General features: G+C 34.0%; 1 protein-coding gene and 1 non-coding gene across 5 annotated transcripts in view; both read left to right on the top strand.

Moving 5' to 3' along the window:
- OPA1 (OPA1 mitochondrial dynamin like GTPase) overlaps positions 1 to 20635 on the top strand; it is an 81954-nt gene that overhangs the window by 17390 nt on the left and 43929 nt on the right. For 2 of the 4 annotated variants that reach the window (XM_019723206.2, XM_019723200.2), the window contains 11 exons: positions 2376 to 2486; positions 7196 to 7249; positions 10068 to 10172; positions 12336 to 12422; positions 13228 to 13341; positions 16637 to 16717; positions 16845 to 16919; positions 17217 to 17288; positions 17372 to 17471; positions 17812 to 17942; positions 20555 to 20627. In XM_019723206.2, coding sequence (XP_019578765.2) covers positions 2376 to 2486; positions 7196 to 7249; positions 10068 to 10172; positions 12336 to 12422; positions 13228 to 13341; positions 16637 to 16717; positions 16845 to 16919; positions 17217 to 17288; positions 17372 to 17471; positions 17812 to 17942; positions 20555 to 20627 — 1003 coding nt within the window. The remainder of the gene's footprint in view (positions 1 to 2375; positions 2487 to 7195; positions 7250 to 10067; positions 10173 to 12335; positions 12423 to 13227; positions 13342 to 16636; positions 16718 to 16844; positions 16920 to 17216; positions 17289 to 17371; positions 17472 to 17811; positions 17943 to 20554; positions 20628 to 20635) is intronic. The other 2 variants (XM_019723222.2, XM_019723214.2) reach the window with 1 other exon arrangement.
- TRNAI-AAU (transfer RNA isoleucine (anticodon AAU)) lies at positions 12816 to 12889 on the top strand. Its single transcript has one exon. It is a non-coding gene; the product is annotated as a tRNA-Ile (tRNA).

Consider the following 20635-nt stretch of genomic DNA (forward strand, 5'->3'; position numbering starts at 1 on the left):
GTCACTAGAAAGAGAGTGTTTTCTTATAATGTGATAGATTAAATTAGTATTTACCATACAATTTGTATATAGATGTAAGCAATGGACGGGGGAGGGGTGTTTAAGGAATGAATAAAAAAAGAATCATGTCTGTGATAGGCCAGCACAGTTAAGAGATGTGGACTATTTTCTCACTGCTTTGGCATTTTATAAATTAGAATACTGGCTGGTATGTTAATTAAAGCACAGGTACTCCACTGTCTAAGCAAATATGGGAATTCCCTTTTTTAAAAGGGAATTGTTTTGAGAAATCTAAACACTTGGATGATTAGAAGTGACTATGGTAAGTCACTAAATGAATAAAAATAAATTGGATCTTTCTGCTTGATGAAAAACAATGATATAAAAAATGAAACAGATGACAAAAAATTATGGGAATGATAAGGGTAGTGCATTGGCATTGTCTTTCTTTGATAAACTTATTAATGGCAAAGTATTTATTTGAAAGCTATATCTTTAAAGGTAAGGTTTTTATAAATATGTTTTGTACTGTTGAATTTGGAAACAAATGTTTAAATTCAGTTATGTTACTTGCCACTTTGATGTTCCCTTGTCATGCAGAAATATCAACTAGTTTTCATCCTTTGACTTGTAGTAAGTCATTAAATTTCATTATTGTTGGTGATGATTGTAGCCTCATGTATTAAAGCTAAGAATTAAACAAAATAAAAATCCCCAAAATTATATGCTAATACTTTCCCTAAGTTTAAAATGCTTTTTTCTGTTTGTATTTACTTTTTTTTAAAAACTGTTTTTATTTATATAAGTCTTTGGGTTATATGAAGTAATCTAAGTTATTAAGCCTCTGGGTGAGTGTAATAATTAAAATTTGAATGTAATGATAACCAGTATTTTATTTTAAGAGACTTTCTAATTATACAAAATAAAATATTTTTAGCACTTATTTTAAAAAGCTCTGAACCTATGTGAAACTCCTAATTGAGATTATTTTAATGAGCATTGGTTTTCTAGCTATTTTTATTTTTATAACTTAGTAAATATTGAGCCTGTTTTCTCCCAGAATACTATTCTTGTGCAAATTAAGTAGTGACCCTATTCATTGGAACTTAACCTTGTTAGGGTTTCTCATTGAGAAAACATTAGGCTTGTGACATTGTCAATTCTTAGTTGTCTTTTCTTTCACATTTCTCAAGCTCAGTTATCTAATAGGGCAGCAATTAAAAATACTGTACAAAAATGACATGTATTTTCGTATCATGCCACACGTGAATACATTGTGATAAGAACTGCACCAGATCAACATTTCATGATTATTAAATGGAACAAATTTTAAACAGAAATGGTGATGATTTTGTGCATAGGTCCAAACTGGGTTTTGTTTCATTTTTAATTTTCATAATATTATTTCCATATCTTAATTATGTTCATAGTGCTTAACTTTTCATAGTGCTTTTGTTTTAGTAATTGATAATATTCTTGGTTATAGTCTCAGAGGCTATTTTTATTTAATGTCAAAACAGCTCAGAAAAAGTGAAAACTCAGTCAAACTACTTATTTGATGTTGTATAACGTTGAAACTACCTAAAACATTATTTTTTAAATTTGCAAAAAGAAAAAAAAAAAACCAAAACTTTAGTCAAATAAGTTTGTGTGCATAGACATGTAGAATATTTGGATTAATGTAAAACCTTAATTAACTTGATTATCAAAAACGCAAATTAATAGTTTTGAGGGACTAATATTTAATTGATGACATCAGATATCAAGGAAAAATATTTACTTAAAAATAATAAATAAGTAAATAAGCCATATGTATCCTCCATTCAATCCTATGAGAATTATGGTTGAGAATTAAAAGATTTAGGTCTATAAAGTCAATACTGTTCAAAAATTCCATTTTGGTTTTTTTCCCCATATGTATTCATATCAAGTCTGGAGCATACGTTAGTTCATATTGGCAATTCAAAAGTAAGGGTTGAAGTATTCATTTTCTTGAGTTTCCTGTTGCTAGGAAATGTAGTTGACTACAGCGTCACCTTCCTTGAGCACGCCAGTTAATCTAGGTTTTACTATATGTTGATATTATATATTGGTTCATTTTATTTAGCGAACAGTCACTGCATTTTCCTTTTCACTTTTTAAAGTATGCTGTTTATAACTCCTGAGACATCTGATTTTACTGAGGGGAAAAATGGAAATGTGGTACAGAGCTCAGTTATTTAGTGGCTCTAAAAGGGTACATCAATGTTTCCATTTTTTGTTATAAGCTGTCCATTCCTTCCTAACTTACATCTGTTCCTTTCTTGTGCCCTTTGGTTTTTAACATTGTTCTCCTCCCCAATTTTCCTCTTCTCCTCATTGTAAATTCATGGCAGGGTCTGCTTGGTGAGCTCATTCTCTTACAACAGCAAATTCAGGAGCATGAAGAGGAAGCACGCAGAGCTGCTGGCCAATATAGCACGAGCTATGCCCAACAGAAGCGCAAGGTGATGGATGCTTTAAGGGGGCTACTCATGTATTCACATTAATCAGCCATTTCTACCAACATCATGTCGCCCTAATTCATTCATGGACTCCAGTTAGGAGGAATTGTTTTTCACAAAGTAAAAATGTGAAAGATATGTAGTACAAATGTGTAGCTTTTCTGGAATGGGTAAACATACCCAGAATACATATTTTCTGAAAATTAGATTATCAGTGAGGGTCCATGGATTTGTATTTGGAGAAGAATTATGAATGGTGGTTTACTAGGCCCAGTTACTTGGTCATCCTAAGTTTGTAGCCAACTTGTCTATTTACTTGTTCTCCAAGTTTTCATGTCTACAATGAAAAGGATTACTGTGGATGACAATGTTACATTATTTAAAGAATGAAATATATTTGTTTTAACTAAAATGGATCAGCAGGGAACAGTCTTTTGGCATAGTTATTCTTATATACTTTGATCAATTCATTACACAAAGTTTGTCCACATTCCTTAATAAAGTCAATGCAAATAAATTTTTAATATGGACCACAGAAAAATAGAACTTTGGAAATTTGCTGTAATTGTGGTCATTAAACAACAGATTCTAATAAAAGCATTAATCTGTACAAATACGTGGTTATAGGTACAATCAAGAAGTCCTTAAAAAATATGCTTTTGGCTGTTAGATGTTGTCACAGTAGATGGGTCCCAAGGTTAATGCTCTAAGGGGACTTTTGAGTCAAAATGAATGAAATGAGTTTAAGGTTATACTCTGAAATCTTGAAATCAGCTAATTATGTGTCACATATTAGAAAAGTTTTGAGGTTATGTACAAATCTTACTTAGGAAAAAGATTCATTCATACATATGATTAGCTTCTATACGTCCTGGTATTGGAATCAACCAATATTATAGTTAACGATTTAGTGCAAGAACTCTGCTGACTAACCTTATCTCATTTGGTGGTGGTTAATACTTGAGAGAGAGTACTTATCACAGTTCCATTTATTTTTTTAGTGTCACTTCCTGGCTTTTCTCAATTCCATGGCTGTGGAATCAACTATTACATACTGTTTAGCTTTCAGTGAATGAATAACATAGGTAAATATAGAAAAGATTTTCCTGTGTGGTTCAATTAAAGTACATGTGTTACCAAGGAAAGACTTATTTTAAATGGTGTTTTAGCATTCTCTGTTATGTATACTGTTGAGAGTACCATTTAAATATTCTAACAAATTGGATGCTTAGACTGAGCCATCCTTTCCTTAGCTTTGTTACAGAAAGAAGGGGAAGTTGCTATTACATTCTGGTACAATATTTAGAAATATGAATGTAGCTCTAGTTAAAAGTTGTTCTTAAATGTTCATAAAGGTAAAATAATTTGAAATGAGTCCTATAGATCTGCCATTTAAGATTTTAAGATACGGTTTAAGATATTTTGAATTTGGTGATTTAAGGGATATTAGAAGAGAATACTGTTCATTTTTTACATTGCCAAATGTTAATGTTCATTTGAGACCACTCTCCTGGCCCTTTCAGGCATAGAGATATTCCTATTTCTAATATTTGTTGGATTATCCACATAACTCTTTTGTGCCTCCCATTTTCCCATTTGTAAAATAGTGACTGACAGGACTGTACCTCTGTCTGTTTTATTAAGGCATATTTAGTAGAGCACCAAACAGGACTTATTCCTGCCCACTTTGGAATTACCTTATGTGAAAGTAAATGGGACTTTAAAAACCATATGTACTCTTGTATAACGACATCATTCCCCTTACTATCCTGAAAGAGTTTCCTTACTGTATCTTCCCTGCTTTTCCCCCTGTAGTTAGTACACAGATGACTTTTTAGCCCTTCACAGTCATAATGATCAAAATCCTAATTCATGGGATTTTTATTTGATGTTTCCAGGCATTTGATGTTTACTTGAGGTACAAAACCACAGCTACTTTTTGTTGCTTTTTAATCATTTTTCTCCCTTCTTGAAAATATAAGTAGGTCTTCACTTTTTGTATCTTACTAATAGTAGCTAATAAAATTCCCTGTATCTTCTGAGCCAAGGAGTTCATGCAGTGACAAAACTGCCATTGGTACCTTTGCCTCCTGTGACTATGTTCACACACATATACATTTTTGAGTCTTTGTATATGTATTTTGGTATTTCAGAATGGCCACAATGGTTTAGTAAGAAAATTTAAAATCAGATTTGGTTTTTGTGAGGAGCTAGTAAAGGTTTTTCTCTTTCAGCTTTAGCTTGTTTCTGCGGAGGATTCCGCTCTTTCTCCATCAGTTTCACAGCCCTGGAATTGTAGAAAAGCTCTGGTTTCGAGACCATTGATACCCATTTCTGTCAGGGTGAGTTTTTAATTAATTTCATAATGCAAACTGAATATACTAAACAACAAAACAAGAACTTATTTTTGTCATAAGTAGCTGAATTTTACCAGTAAAGTGCATCAACATAAAATATACCCAAATTGCTAGTTAAGACCTAGAGTAAGTGATAGATTAAAAATAGCATGTTTTAGTGTCTTAAGAAAATGTGTACAAGGAGCTTCTCATTAATCTGTAACATTTATTTTGTAAACCGAAAGGTTTTCATCTTTTTCCTAGAAGATATTAGGTGTACTTCTTGACTCCACCACCACTTGTTTTGTAATATAACTTTAATTTTGATGTTCCATTAAATTAAGCAGATAGAAGGTAAAACTGCATGAGTAATTCCTAACAATCGTGCCAGAAGGGCAAATGAGACCTCTAAATACTCCTAAAAATCTGAATTTATAAAAATCTTAACAGTCATGATTACTAAATACTTACATTAGCATAAAGATTGTTTTTTATAATATTTTAACAAACATATCATTTTAACCTTTTGTATACCGAATTACTGAGTTAACCTTTTAAGTCCTTGGCTTATAATAAACATTCTAACTTTTGTGTAATTGTATTAGTTTCTTAGTTATTGCCCAAGACGTAGAGTAATGTTGAATTTTCTACTGTCATTTAGGATCTATTCCATGAAATCATTAAATATTCACATTCAAACTAAAACAGTTTAAACTGATACTTTTTATGCATTTCATACTAATTTAGCTGCAATTGGATGAATATTTAATGGAACAAAGTAAATCAACATACCTTTTTAAGAATTGGGAATTTAATCTGCATTACAAAATTTTTATGACCACATTTGTTGCAGTATAATGGCATGCCATATGATCAAGATGTGGAAATATTTATTTCTTCTTTGGCCTTCAAGGTTTTGTTCTTTGGGTTGTGGGCTCCTCTCCAACTTGTTTCCTCACATTTGAGGAGGCTATTAATAATTCTTGTCCATTTTACACAAATAGTCAAAACAAGCTTCTATCCACAAGTCTCTACTTGCTATACAGGAATGAGAAAATAACAATACAATTTGTTTTATATTACCTTTTTTTCTAATTACTGAATCATATTTGGAGATTTTTAGTCTTAAGCTTTTAAGGAAAAAGTAGTATGTACCTATCATTGCTAGCAAGCATTGTCATTTTTATTTAAAAGACGTGTTTGGGGAAAATTTTGAGAAACTATTTGGAAATAAAAATTAAAATCTCAACTTTTTATTGCATGGATGAGAACTATTAATGTCTACTTCAATAAAGAAATAATTTCAAATTTTTTCATAAATTTTTGTTACCATGGTATCTTGATTGCTTAAATAGCCAGTGAATGAAAATGAACAAGGATTTACATGAATTTTAACTTGATTTTTGTCTCCTATGAAATAAATTCATATTTACAAATTTTGATGATCAGAAATTAGACAACTATTTTGAAAGACTCAGGATGACAACTTCCGCACGTCACCAAAGAGTCAAAGCACAGTTATGTGGATTTGTCATAAATGACATCATTTTAATTATAATTGATCATTGTGTTTTATATTTAGAATTGTATTGTAACTACTTTAAAGCCTGCTATACAATAAAGTTCTTTGTTGTTTTTTTTTAATGTTTTATCTTAGAGCTGTTAGCATTAATAACGGTTTGAAGTAGTTGCCACAATACCTATGGATTTTGTCCTACTTCTGTTTCATGTCAAATTAATCATAGTTGCTTTACTCAACTTCACTGCTACTGATGTATCGCTTTATTATGGGTTGGCAGATCTTGCACTGGAACTGAATTTAAAAATAATCATCTGGCTCCCCTTAGAGCTCTGAAAATGCAAGTTCTTTGCATTTATTAAATACTTCCCTACTTATAGAATAGAAATGGATAATATTTGCTTAAAATATACACTGACCAATGGACTTCTCTAGTGGCTGTAAATGATCACATGTATCTGATCCTGAAACACATTTCTGCAAGGATATCAATGCTTTATTTCTCCAAACATCCAAGTGCCTAGCCTTGAGCACAAAACAACCTATGAAGAATATAGTAACCAAGTGTGTTGTCTTATTTTTCTAACAAGACATTCCTAAGAAATGACTAGAATGGCAATAGGAAAATGATTGCTTTTTAAAGGTTTTACTTAATATAAAATTTGATGAATTGTTTTTATTGATGAATACAGGTGCTTTTTCCTTAAATAATCATTTGATTTAAAATTTGTTTTGATTAAATATGCATATAAAGCCAGTAGTTTTTACTCTTAAAAATACTTTTTTTAAAAAGTTAGTGTACATTCTATATAAACCTAATTGTACTCAAATAAAATTAATTTTTTTTTAACATTTAGGTGTCAGACAAAGAGAAAATTGACCAACTTCAAGAAGAACTTCTGCATACTCAGGTAATTCTCATGAGTAAAAAGAACCAGTGACTTTTTCTTATACTCTAAACAAGTTTGGTCATGTGGAAATTTATTTTTTTAACAAAGCAAAATTTGGAATGGTTTAACAATAGAACTTTATTAACAGTAGACACAAAAAAATGCAAAAGTTAATTGAGAAGGAATAAAGAAGGAACTTGATAAGTGTGTTTAATTAATTTATGTGTATAAACCTATTTTTGAGTGAATTTTATGCTTATAATTTTAAAGAAAAACAATTATGGGAAAAAAGTGGGGGAAAGTGGCTTGTCCTCATATAAATCTGTGCTTACATTCTTGTATTTATAGGCTAATTAATTAGAGTAACAGTTAAAGAAATGAGTTGAGTCTACCACTCATGTGAGCCCTCGGGTGCTTTTTCCTTTGCTTCACTAAGGCCCAAAACCAATCAGATACTAACTTTGCTAAAGATATTTCTGGCACGACTTTGCTTATAGTTGATTATAAAATTATTATTATTTTAAAGACTTGTTCTGTGCAGTGTAATGAGTAGATAACATTCTAGTGCAAAATTGCCCATCACCCACTCCATCGTTAGTTATTCTATGAATATAACAATGACAAGCAATAATTAAGTTGTTTTTAAAGTTAAAAAGACTTCTTATTTTCTCACTTTTTTGGGAAAAAAATACAACATGGGGCAATCTAGCTGAAATTAAACAGTTAGTGTACTTTAAGCCAAAGATTTTAATATCTATGCATTGGTTCTCATACCTGACTACATGTTGTTGTGCTCTGGGCATCACCATATATGTTTTTTATGGCTTCCCAGGCAATTCCAACCTGCAGCCAGAAGTTAAGAATCATTGGTCACAAAGTGTGATCTATGGAACAGTAGCATCAGCATCCTTTGGGAATTTGTTAGAAATGCAGATTATTAGCCCCATCCCAGACCCAGTGAATCAGAAACTCTGGGAGTGGAACCCAGTGACCTTTGTTTTTAAAAGTCCTCAAGTGATTCTCATCCATCCTTGAGTTTGAGAATTACTGGTCTAGTGCTTTAGAAGACTGCCCAGTAGCACATCTCTGCAAGATGGCTGCAGATTGGCACCTGTACCAAAGAATTGTTCCATCCCCAGAATTTCTGTAGAACCCATAATTGACTCCATACTTACAAAGAAATGAGCCAGTGGGAATCCTGCCACCTTTATAATATCCATTTATATCAACCGTTCAACTTGTGCAGTTATAGTCGTGAGTCACAGGGCATTGACACAAACACTGTCTGGAGAATGTAAGGTGTAATGAAACATGGGGTTATCTATATCAGTTATACCCAATAGAAGTGTAATGCATGCCATATGTGTAATTTAAAATTTTTACTTAAAAGGAACATTTAGAAGTGATTTTAATAATATATTTTATTTAACCCAGCAGACCCTAAGTAGTATCATTTAAACATGTAATTAGTATAGAAAATATTAGTGAAGGATATATTTATTTATTTACTTACTTACTTACTGAATCATAGAAATCTAGTGAGTATTTTACAATTAACAGCACATCACAATTCAAACTACGTAGCCACATTTTAAGTGCTCAATAGCTACGTGTGGTTAGTGGCTACCATATTGGGCACAAAGATCGAATTAGATGCTGCCAGAATTTTGTTATATATATTATTACTACATATAAGTGAACAAGGTCTGTAAAAAAAAAAAGAGTTTATAGTGGAATCTAACCTATAGTTCTACCTGTCTCATACTATGTAGTTCAACTGCATGTTTTTCTGTAATTAGGCTTAAGTTGCACATTCTCTTAGGATAGAAACGTAATTTCCTGTTATTTACTATGTTCTTAGGAGGTTACAACAAGCAAAAAATTTTTCTCAGAAATATTTTCCATTATAAAAGGCATGATATCATAAGTTGGACATCAACATTTGGCTGGTTGTAGGATGGAGTAATTCTTAATAGTTTGCCAAACATTGTTAAATTTTGGAGAAGAAATAATAGTATACAAACTGAGAAGACCAATTAGAAAAGTATCACATTTATTGGAGAAAAGTGTATATAGCCAAGCATATACTTTGGCAAAATAACTTATCTAAACATATTAGTCGTCTTTAAATCTGTTTTTATATCAATATTTTAAAAAAAATTAACGTAATCACTGGCCACAGAAACTTACCAAAACTTTGAAGAGTTTGAGCCCTTGACTCAGACTATATTCAAAACTCTGTGACCTTGGATAGGCTACCAAGTGTCCCTAATCTCAGGTTCCTAATCCATATAACCTTTTCCTCTTGTGAAGGCTTAAGGAAGTTAGTGCAGGTGAAATGCTCACTAAAGGGCCTGCCACATAATGCATGCTTAGATACTGTTAACTATTAATATTTTATATAATTTCAATTAAAACATAAAATAGCATGGGGAATAGGAAGAATTCAAATTTTTGTCAACTGTCCCTATAATGAAGACTTAAAATTTTGATATAATAGGAAATATTGCATCAGAGTATACTTAAGAACTTGCTTCTTTAAATTCTTAACGTTGTTCGTATTTTTAAATAATTTAATTTCTTCTTTGTAAATAGCAAATAATTTTCCAAATAAAATGCCAGATGATAATAGAAAACTGTTACGAATTTCACTGTTTGTATGCGATAATATTCATAACTTAGTCTCGCAACATTTTCATAGGAGCTTTTTTAAATGAAATAATTCATTTTAAATAGTCAGGAGATATGACTTCAGAATTGTGGAAGCTTTTAATTTAGACATAATGTTATTTTTTAACCCATCTTTTTCTTATATAGTTATGGTATTATTTTGTTGCAGTTAAAGTACCAGAGAATCTTGGAACGGTTAGAAAAGGAAAACAAAGAATTGAGAAAAATAGTGTTGCAGAAAGATGACAAAGGCATCCATCATAGAAAGCTTAAGGTATTTTAAGTTTATCTTAATGTGTTAGTTCTCAAAACTTTGCCACTTCACATTGTACATTCATCAATACTAGTGTTTAAGGAACCGTAAAGTGTGTTGTCATCCTTTTCTTTCTCACCTGATGTCCTTCAGGAGTAGGAAGGTTCTCTTGCTATATTAGGACATTTCACAAATTGTAATCTCCAGGCATTTGTTTTATACTGTGCCCATAAAATCTTCTTACTTTTAACAGTCATTTCTTGTGAATCAATTTACGTTTCTGAAATACCCTAGTTTGTCTTTAGGCTTATTTAATTTCTACAGCTATAAACTCAGAATTGTGAGTTGATGGACATTTATATATGACTTATAATCATTGCCTTACTTGTATTTCCAGTGAATGAGTAGGCTGCTTTCTTCAGTTTTCAAAGAGTTATTTAACATTTTCTTCTGGAAGATTCCTTAAGCGTTTTAAAGAATTTTTGAAAAAGCATATGCTGGTACTTTTATCATCAACATACTGGTAACCAGCATTACCAATAAATTAAATCTTATTATTGCCCACTAAAGCAATCTATATGTGCTAAATTAAATTGAAGTAATTCTTTTAACTTACATCTCATATAAGTAAACAGAATTTGTGTGGATAGCAAAACTGCAGTAATTCAGGGCACATACATTTTGTAGCAGTGGTCCAAAGATATGTAATTACAGTTTAATCAGCATGTATTAGTAATTCTAACTCTAAATCAGGACCGCAAAGACAGATGAATAGCGTGGCTTTATTTACAACTTACACTTGGTAATTGAGAAAAGTCATGTCCAAGTGTTAATATATTTTGAGAGTTTATCTTAGAAATAGTATTTTTCTGTCATAAAATGAAATGGTAATGAAAATTTTAAAGAAGTTTTCATTTATTAGGTGGATAGGGTAGCAGTTGTTTTCCATTTATTTCTAGGTGTTAAGAGGTGAGAGAAACTATAGGCCCTTATTTTGTTCCTACTTTAGCATTAAAGCTTACCTTTAATTATTAAATGCTTAATAGCAGCCTTTTTTCCCTCTGGCTCGTTTATTTGTTCATTTACTCATCAAATACTTACTGGAACCTTGTTATTTGTCAGGCACCATCTTTGGTCCCAGTTCTACATAAAGAGAGAAACAGTACAGAAAGTTTATTCCTGGTGCTCTCACATTTTTGTCTGCCTAGCTGCTAAAGTACACTTAATCATTCCTACTGATTTAACAGTCTTTTTAGTGATTCTTTCTCTGCTCTAATCCTTTCTTTAGTCTCTCTCTCTCTCTCTCTTTTTTCTATCTCTGACACACACACACCAAACTTGGTAGAGGATGATTTCCTTGCAGTTGGGCCCCTGACCCCTTATTTGGCCTTTATGGTGTTAATGGTACTCCTTTGTTGGGCATTTAATATTAACTGTTCAATATTAAATAATAACTTCCCTCTTTTACTATTTAATTAAAAGGTTAGGAAATCCTGAATTAATGTACTTTAATAATTAGTGTATCTCTAAATAAGGTAATTTGGATAAGAAAAAATAGAATTTGATTCTATACTATTATACTATCAATATGTATTTACATAATTAGAAAAATGATATAATGATTATGGGAAAACATTTTGGATTTATCAGCTTTTTTCTCTTGAAATCTGGGTTTTTAAAATATTTTCACTGTTTAATTTTTTTTAATTAAAATTTATTGGGATGACAATTGTTAGTAAAGTTACATAGATTTCAGGTGTACAATTCTGTAATACATTATCTATATCTCACATTGTGTGTTCACCGCCCAGAGTCAGTTCTCTTTCCATCACCATGTATTAGACCCCGTTAACCCTCTTCTAAAGAAAGCCCTAGATCCCTGAACTGCTGTCTATGTCTATGAGTTTTTGTTCCTTCATTTGTTTGTCTTGTTCTTTTGTTGTTTCAGTTTATATACCACATATCAGTGAAATCGTATGGTTCTCTACTTTTTCTGTCTGACTTATTTTGCTTAGCATCATACTCTCAAGATCCATCCATGTTGTCACAGATGGTACTATTTCATCTTTTCTTAAGAATAGTATTCCATTGTGTATATATACCACAACTTCTTTATCCATTCATCTATCGAAGGACATTTTGGTTGTTTCCATGTCTTGGCTATTTTTTTTTTTAATTTTATAGAAATCTTTGATTGACATGTATTCTGAAGTTCTTGATGTTCTATCTGATTATGATGCCAGTTACAATACACAAGATCATCTGCCAAGGGTAAGTAAAAAATTAATACAGAATGAACTTGCCCATTAACAAAAAACACTTCAGGTTTTAAAATAGTTGTGTGTGTGTGTGTGTGCGCACGCACGCACGCGCATATGTATATACACACATACACAATGCATACGTTTGCATATATACACACATAGACATAACAGTAGACATATTTTTTTACCTATATAATATTATTTATTCTAGATGATGCCTTCATTGAATGTTGTTTGACTACTTTGATCCATGGTTTACTTATGTGTAATAAAGGAAGGCTGTCAGATATCTGGCAGTATATATTCATATTATCCATGATATTAAAGTACCTGAACAGTGGCTTACATTTGGCACATGAGTGAAATTTAACCTCATAGAATTAAAAACTATACATAGCGCGGCCAGTTAGCTCAGTTGGTTAGAGCATGGTGCTAATAACACCAAGGTTGCGGGTTCGATCCCCGCATGGGCCACTGTGAACTGTGCCCGCCTTAAAAAAATCACACAAAAAAAAACAGTGAAAGAGTAAACTAGCTGTGGAAAAGATTTTTGGAACATAAATGATCTTGTTTTAGGAATAGTAAGTTAGCACAATTTTGTAGTAATAATTTAGCTATCAATAATGGATCCAACTCATGTTTTGCTATTTATATTTTCAGTGTGCATGCATGTATCAACTGTCACTTTTTTCATGGGTGATATTTTTAAATCATTTAATTAGATATTTTGGGACTAAAAAAATCTCAGCAACATTCTAAATATATTTGACTTTAAGAATAATATGAATAAATGTTATTTGTTTTGTGTTAAGGTTGTTGTGGTTGGAGATCAGAGTGCTGGAAAAACTAGTGTGTTGGAAATGATTGCTCAAGCACGAATATTCCCACGAGGATCTGGGGAGATGATGACACGTTCTCCAGTTAAGGTAGGAAAACAGACCATCTGAATGAAGTTCCTTAGGAAAGTAACCGCTTCAGTGAGCTTTGTTTATTGTGTTGAAATAAAGAATTTTAACTAAAGAAAGAACTTACATATAACATTTTGAATTATTCCTATTACAGAAGTTAGTAGGAGGCACAGTCAGGAGAGCAGTGTGGCAGGAGCTAGGTGTGGGGAGAGTGATGAGAGAGGAGGGCAGAGGTGAGGTGCAGTGGGAGGCCCAACTATACTAAGCCGTTACTAGGCCTTTGGAGTTTATTCTGAGTAAGGTAAGTGAAAGGCTGAGTAAGAGAATGAGAATTTCTGGTGTGGATATCTAGTCCAAGAGTGTTCCATGCAGAGAGTAAGCGAGTGCAAAGCTCCTGAGGTAGTTAGGTGGCTGTCATGTTCAAGATCAGCGAGGCTAGAGCGAAGAGGAATAGATGATGGGGTCAATGGGATAATGGAGGCCAGGGAGAAGCAGGTCATTAAGGCCCTGTGGGTCATCGTGCAAGCTTTGGCTTTTATTTTGAATAAAATGAGGAGCCACTGCAGGGTTTTGAGCAGAGTAACAGCATTACGTTAAGGGCCCTCTCTGGCTGGTGTGTTGAAAATAGACATAGGCAAGGTGGGGAGACCAGGGAGACCAGGTGGGAAGCTGTCGGAGTATCCAAGTGATACTTGGACCAGGAAAGTAGCAGTGAAGGTGATAAGAAGTGGTTGGGTCTATTATGAAAGAATCAACAGAGTTTCTTGACATTTGATGTGGAGAGAGAGAAAGCCAGTTGTCAGAGTGACTATGAGGGTTTTGGCGTAAATAAATTAAAGCTTTTAATTGGCACGGTGAAGTCTGGATTAGAATGCATTCGCTTTGGGGAAGAAAATCAGGAGTTTTGGACTTGCTGAGGGGTGTTAACACATAAGAAGTTGCATATGCAAGTTGGAGAGCGGTATGAGCTAGAGACTTAAATTTAGGAGACATAATCAGTTATCTAAAGGTAGTAATTAAAGCCATGAAATTACTGGATAAGATCACCGAGGGAGTGAGAAGAGGTAGAGAAGACAGAATGAAGGATTGTGTCCTGGGCGCTCCCAACATTAAGAGATTGAGGGAGGAGGAAACAAGGAAGGAGCCTGTGAAGGAGCAGCCAGTGTGATAGGAGGGAAACCAAACAGTGCAGTGGGTGTGCTGGAGGTCGGGGAAAGAAAATACGCAGGAGAAGGGAGTGGTCGGCGACGTTGATGCTGCTGAGAATTGATCATTGAATTTACAGTGGAGGCAAGTGAGTGGGCTAGGTGGACGTTTCCTTCTGATTGCTTCAGTGACATAAGCTAGACGATCAGCTCTTGATTAAAGAGAGGGGCAAAGGTATTGAACACGGAGGTAAGAGGGAAGTGTGAAGTCTTTTGTAGGCGAGTGGTGACTCCAGGATTGAGTTGATGGGAAGTCGAGAGATACTAGGATTGCTGACTTGTACTGAAATCCCCATTAAGGTCTGTGGACACGAATTTAAGGGGACACTGTATGGTTGTGTTTTTTTTGGTTTTGTTTTTGTTTTTTCAGTTCAGCTGGTGGGTATAGATATAGAATAATTGGGAAAATGGAAAATTGAAATCAAGAATGAAGGCCAGAATAGTGGTAGAAAATGAGACAATGAGGCTAATGATACAATCTTCCAGGAATGAAGTCTGTATATTACTGCAAACAAGCAATCTGGTGTGATTCATACAGAGTGCACTGTTTGGGGTCTGGCTATGAATTCAACTGTGTTGTGTCAAGCTAGGTAATTTTTTATTGCTCTGGAGTATTGTTTGAATGAACCACATTTTATAGATCCATTTTATTATACTATTGATGTGTATTTGGGATGCTTCCAATTTAGGAAGAAAACAAATGAACTAACTATACCTATCGTGCGCTATAATCAACCATAGGAGCATTATGAACCTGCCTTTTACATTGTTAACCAGCACCATAATTGTAGTGGCTGTGGATGATGCTATGTTTTAGGAAGGACTGCACTTTCTTCTAGCAGGCTGGTAGATTTCCTTGAGACTGACAGGGCTGGTCTCTTTCTGGTTTGCCATTACTGCGCTACCATTTATCAGGATGTCTCCTCATTGGTGGACTCTGAACTCCCCTGAAGAGAGATTGCCAAAACCATGACTGAGCATGTTAGCCTCTTCAGTAGCTTCTTTCTGCTTTGTCTCTTAATGTGCAAATGCCTTAAAGGGAAATTGAGTGCAGAATATAGGGCTCGGAATTTGGAGATTTGTTTCTGCTCTGTATTTTTCTCTGGGACCGTGGCACCTAAAGTCATGGCTGCTTGATAACCCTGAATTCTGATTTTGTCTCCTCTACCCAGTGAAACTGCTGCAGGTTTTAAGCTTTTCTCTCAGGCCACCTTGTGCCACAAATTAGCAAATGCCCTGAGAGAAAATAGCTGCTGGAATATCCCTTTAAAATCCTTTGGGTCTTGGATTCAGTCCATATTGCTCTCCTGATGCCTTCCAACAGCTGGCTTTTGTATGTTCTCTAGCCTGTTTAGCTAATCTCAGCAGAAGGAATTGTATTTTGAAAATGAATCTGATCATTATAGAGAAGCTTGAAAAGTTACAATTTGGAGACTGTGATGTTTAGAAGTTCTTGTGAAACCACTGACTGTTAATATGTAAGTTGTTAGAGAATTTCTTGCTCAAGGGTCACTCCTTGGAGGAAGGCTGCCTTAGCTCCCTTGTAGTTAGTTGGTACCACTCCCTTCTGTGCTGCGCTGTCCTGTTAGCTCTGTGTGTATTTCTCCCAGTATATAGTGAGGTCTAAACCAAGGACCGTCAATTCTTCATGTTTTCCCACCTACAACACTTGCCACAGCTCTCCATAAATAGATGTTGAATAAATGAATTGTGCTTTCCTTAAATTTATCTTTAAAGTTAAAATGCAAGATTGTCTTTTAGTTTTGCAGTTTCAGATGGCTGGTTTTGTTCATGCTCAGTCCTCTGTATGACATTAACTGCGAAACAAGAAGGGACAGCAGCATTTTAGGTCACAAAAAATGTAAAGGAGCCAGCAGTCTTGCTGGGCAATCACAATACATGCGACCAATATGTGCACAGTACAAATGAAGAATTCTGTGGTCTCGGCGCGGCCTTGTTGACAGGTTCTGGGGATATTCCTGACGTGTAGTATGAAGGGACGGCTGTATTTATGCAATGCAGTGGCCCTGACTAGACCATGTAAGTGCTGTGGGAATGAATGTGAATTGTAAATTCATGATTATATCTCAGTTTTCTGTCACTTTCAGGTGACTCTGAGTGAAGGTCCTCACCACGTGGCCTTATTTAAAGACAGTTCTCGGGAGTTTGATCTTACCAAAGAGGAAGACGTAAGTAGAATTCATACGAAGTTTGTGTGTGTAACTTCATAACCTGTGTAAGCTTGTAAAAGACAATTTAAATGGAATATTTGTTAACTGAAGATTTCCTTAGGATTTTGTTGTTTTCCGTTCATAGCTTGCAGCATTAAGACATGAAATAGAACTCCGAATGAGGAAAAATGTGAAAGAAGGATGTACTGTTAGCCCGGAGGTAAGTGTTGCAACTCATTTCAGTAATGTTTTATGGGAATCCAATGTTTATGATTTAGAATAAATCATGATATTGGTGTTGATGTTTATGCAGCTACTCTAAGGTAACATAGATTTTTTTGTTGTTGTTAACATTCCAAATAATGTATCATTTTGTGGGTAATTTTGTAGAATATTACTTTTAGGATCGGGGAAAAGAATAACTTTTTCTGAGCACTATATCTGAGTGAATGAGATATAGAATTTTCAGAAACAAACTTCCCCCCAAATTAGTTTGTTTTGTTTTTCCCCTGAACAGACCATATCCTTAAATGTGAAAGGCCCTGGGATACAGAGGATGGTGCTTGTTGACTTACCAGGTGTGATTAATGTAAGTATATACAAAATGTGTATTTATCTTGTGCCCACTGTGGAAAACATTTATACTGACATTTAAAACCTTTTTTCTTTAAGACCGTGACATCAGGCATGGCTCCTGACACAAAGGAAACTATTTTCAGTATCAGCAAAGCTTATATGCAGAATCCTAATGCCATCATCCTCTGTATTCAAGGTAAATCTTATCAATAGACTTTAATTACATTGATATGCTTCCCTCTCTAGCAATCCAAGCTTTGCTCAAAATATGCACATTACATAAACATACAAGATAAATATGTTTCGCCCTGTCTTATTCATTTTATTACTAAGTAAAATTGAAGTTGGCAATATTTTGATAAATGTCACTGTAGGCATCATAGAAATTTTTATTGGCTAGAATTTCTTTTTGTGACTAAGAAGTATGCGTATTAAGCAAGTTTTCCTTATTATAAGATAGACACAAGGGTATAGCTTGTGAAAGTTTTAAAACCCACTTCGCAGTCATTACAGTGTCATTTTTCCCTTATTTTCAGATGGATCGGTAGATGCTGAACGCAGCATTGTTACAGACTTGGTCAGTCAAATGGATCCTCATGGAAGAAGGACCATATTTGTTTTGACCAAAGTAGACCTGGCAGAGAAAAATGTGGCAAGTCCAAGCAGGGTGAGAGCAACTTCTTTATTGTGAGAGAACAAATTCTTTATAGAAGCTCCAGCTATGACAGGGACTGGTTGTAAAAAAAATAAAAAATCCTATGGAATACTTTATCAGAGAGCAATGGTAGGATATTTTCTTGGTTCTCACTGGAAACAAAGTATTGGAAAGTTATAGTAAATTACTTAAGTGCGATTTTAAGGTATAAATAAAATTCCATAATTAGTTACTTTGTTTTAGAAATACTTAAACTGCTAATATTGCATATTCTAATTTAATTTAAATAATTTTGTATGCTGACACAGTCTTTAATCTCATTTGTGGTGTTTCTTTTGTTTTATTTGTTTTTTAGTTGATGTTCATAAGTTAGTGTAAAACTAGTGACAGTATAGATCCCTTTTGGACCTTAATGTGTGCCAACTGTTTTTTTTGCAGATAAACATTACTATTCCTAACTGATCAAAGACTATATTGCAGATGTTTATAATAGAGGAGACATTTGATTGGAAGTCAGACCTTAGCATTCTTACCCGTGCTCCCCAACCAACTGGGTGTGTCCTTGGGGAAATCTTGCTACTTTTCTGCATCCAGTCAGTGCACAATCCAGCTTATTATCTAGTTGATCTCTAGGGTCATTTTCATTTTTGAAATTCTGTGACCTCGATTTCTGTACATGTGTTTGTTCGTTGTCCCTTCTCTGCCCCTCATGTAATAGGGAAATAGATTTATTTCAAGGTAACGTTATGTATCTATTAGGGTTCAAGTCTTGACTTAAGACATGCTCTCTACTTAATTGTAAAGGCATTAGGTAGTGGTTAAGAGTGCAGAATCTGTAGCCAGGTTGCTTGGTTTCAAATCCTGGCTCTGCTGTATGCTAGCTATGTAAATTGGGTTAGTTACTTAACTTTTCTAGTGTGTTAGGCTTCCTTGTCTGTTGTAAATGAAGATATTAATGATACTGTCTTATGAGTTGTGAAGGTTTAAAGAGTTAAATATTCTTTCGAAAGTGATTGAAGTAGTATTCGTCACTATGATAACATCTACATGGTGGCTGTCATCTATTGTTATTATTATTATTATTATAATTATTCCCCATGGGAAAAATAAGTACCCATCCCTCGTGCTACTGCTTAGAATTTCTCTCCCTCCCACCTGAAACTTTCTGGGACTGTGTGCCTCTGTCAGGCATTTCCAACACAGACTACTCCTAGGGTTACTGGATGTCTACAGGGACTCAAGGACTCAAGCACATAGTCACACTTACGCCTAAGATTTATTAACAGTCGTGAGATACAAACCAAAATCAGAAAGGGACAAGGTGCAAGAGATGACATCTGGAGGGAAAAACCAGGTTCAAGTTTCTAAGAGTCCTTTCTGGTACAGTCACAAAAGACACACTTTATCCTTCCAGCAATAAGTTGCTCATTAGAGATTTAGCACCTAAGATTTTTATTGGGGCTGGTCATGTAGGCACCTCAGGTACCCAAATTCCAGATGCCCATATGAAAGCAGATGTTCACTGTAAACGACATTGCTTGCACAATAAGCTATTGTTATTTAGGGGCAGTTTTATATCAGTGTAGGGAATTGTTTACCAGTTAACTTCCCAGATTGCAGCAGAGGAGAAGCAGGCCTTTCTAAGGACAGCAGCCTTAGGCCTGCTGTGTTAACTGTTTTAACTCCGTAACCTGTGCTTTACCTTATTACATGGGTAAGGTCCGCTGTGGCAGTTTTTGTCCTGATTCTGAGAAGGGGACAAGTGAGGTAGAAGCAGATTTCTGTGCCTCCTTACCATCTCTTTTCATTCCTTTCATTTCTTTCTCCTCTTCTCGAGGATAGGAAGTTGGTATTTCTTTTGAAATGCAATTGAAGCTTACATCAGTCCATTTTTATACCAGAGATTCCGCATTAGCTTAGGGATGTGACTTGTCTTAGAGGAGAGGTTCTTAACATCACTAAGTATTCATCTGAATGCGCTTCTCGGAGTAGGAACGCATTTACATTATGTGTGAGTGATAGATCTCTGTGCAAAAGTGTATTTTTCTGGGGACAAAGTCTATAATTTTTATTATATTTAGAAAATAATTTTTTGACCCTAAAAGACTTGAGAATCAATGGATCCAAATATTTTTTTAAAAAGTAAGAAAGACAGTCCAACTTGGGTAGAATTTAAATATTGATGAAGAGTATGGGGAAATAATTATAGCAGCTACCATTTGTCGAGTCTGCTGCGTGCCTGGCACTGTGTTAAGTATCATATCATCTCTTATAATCTTCTCAACCATTTTGAAAAAGTTAAGTAGTGTACTTAAGACCACATAGGTAGTAAGTGGCAGAGTACAAATTCAAATAAAGGCCTGACTCTCAAACACTACATATCATTCCAAGTTTTCATTTTGATACTTATGTTTTAATAATACATTTTTTAATATACTAAAATTAAATGTATTTATTTTTTCCTCAAATAGCAATTGAAATACATTTTTGCACTTTTGTTCAGATTTATATATTTAGATGAACATATACTACATTATTAAATTTACTCTCTAAATAATATATTATGCTTTTAAAAATTATGTAAACCTACATCTCACATTTATTTTTCTCACTTTTAAAAATAGATTCAGCAGATAATTGAAGGAAAACTCTTCCCAATGAAAGCTCTAGGTTATTTTGCTGTTGTAACAGGAAAAGGTATGCGA

This window comes from Rhinolophus sinicus, linkage group LG01 (genome assembly GCF_036562045.2).
Source record: "Rhinolophus sinicus isolate RSC01 linkage group LG01, ASM3656204v1, whole genome shotgun sequence".
Taxonomy (NCBI): domain Eukaryota; kingdom Metazoa; phylum Chordata; class Mammalia; order Chiroptera; family Rhinolophidae; genus Rhinolophus; species Rhinolophus sinicus.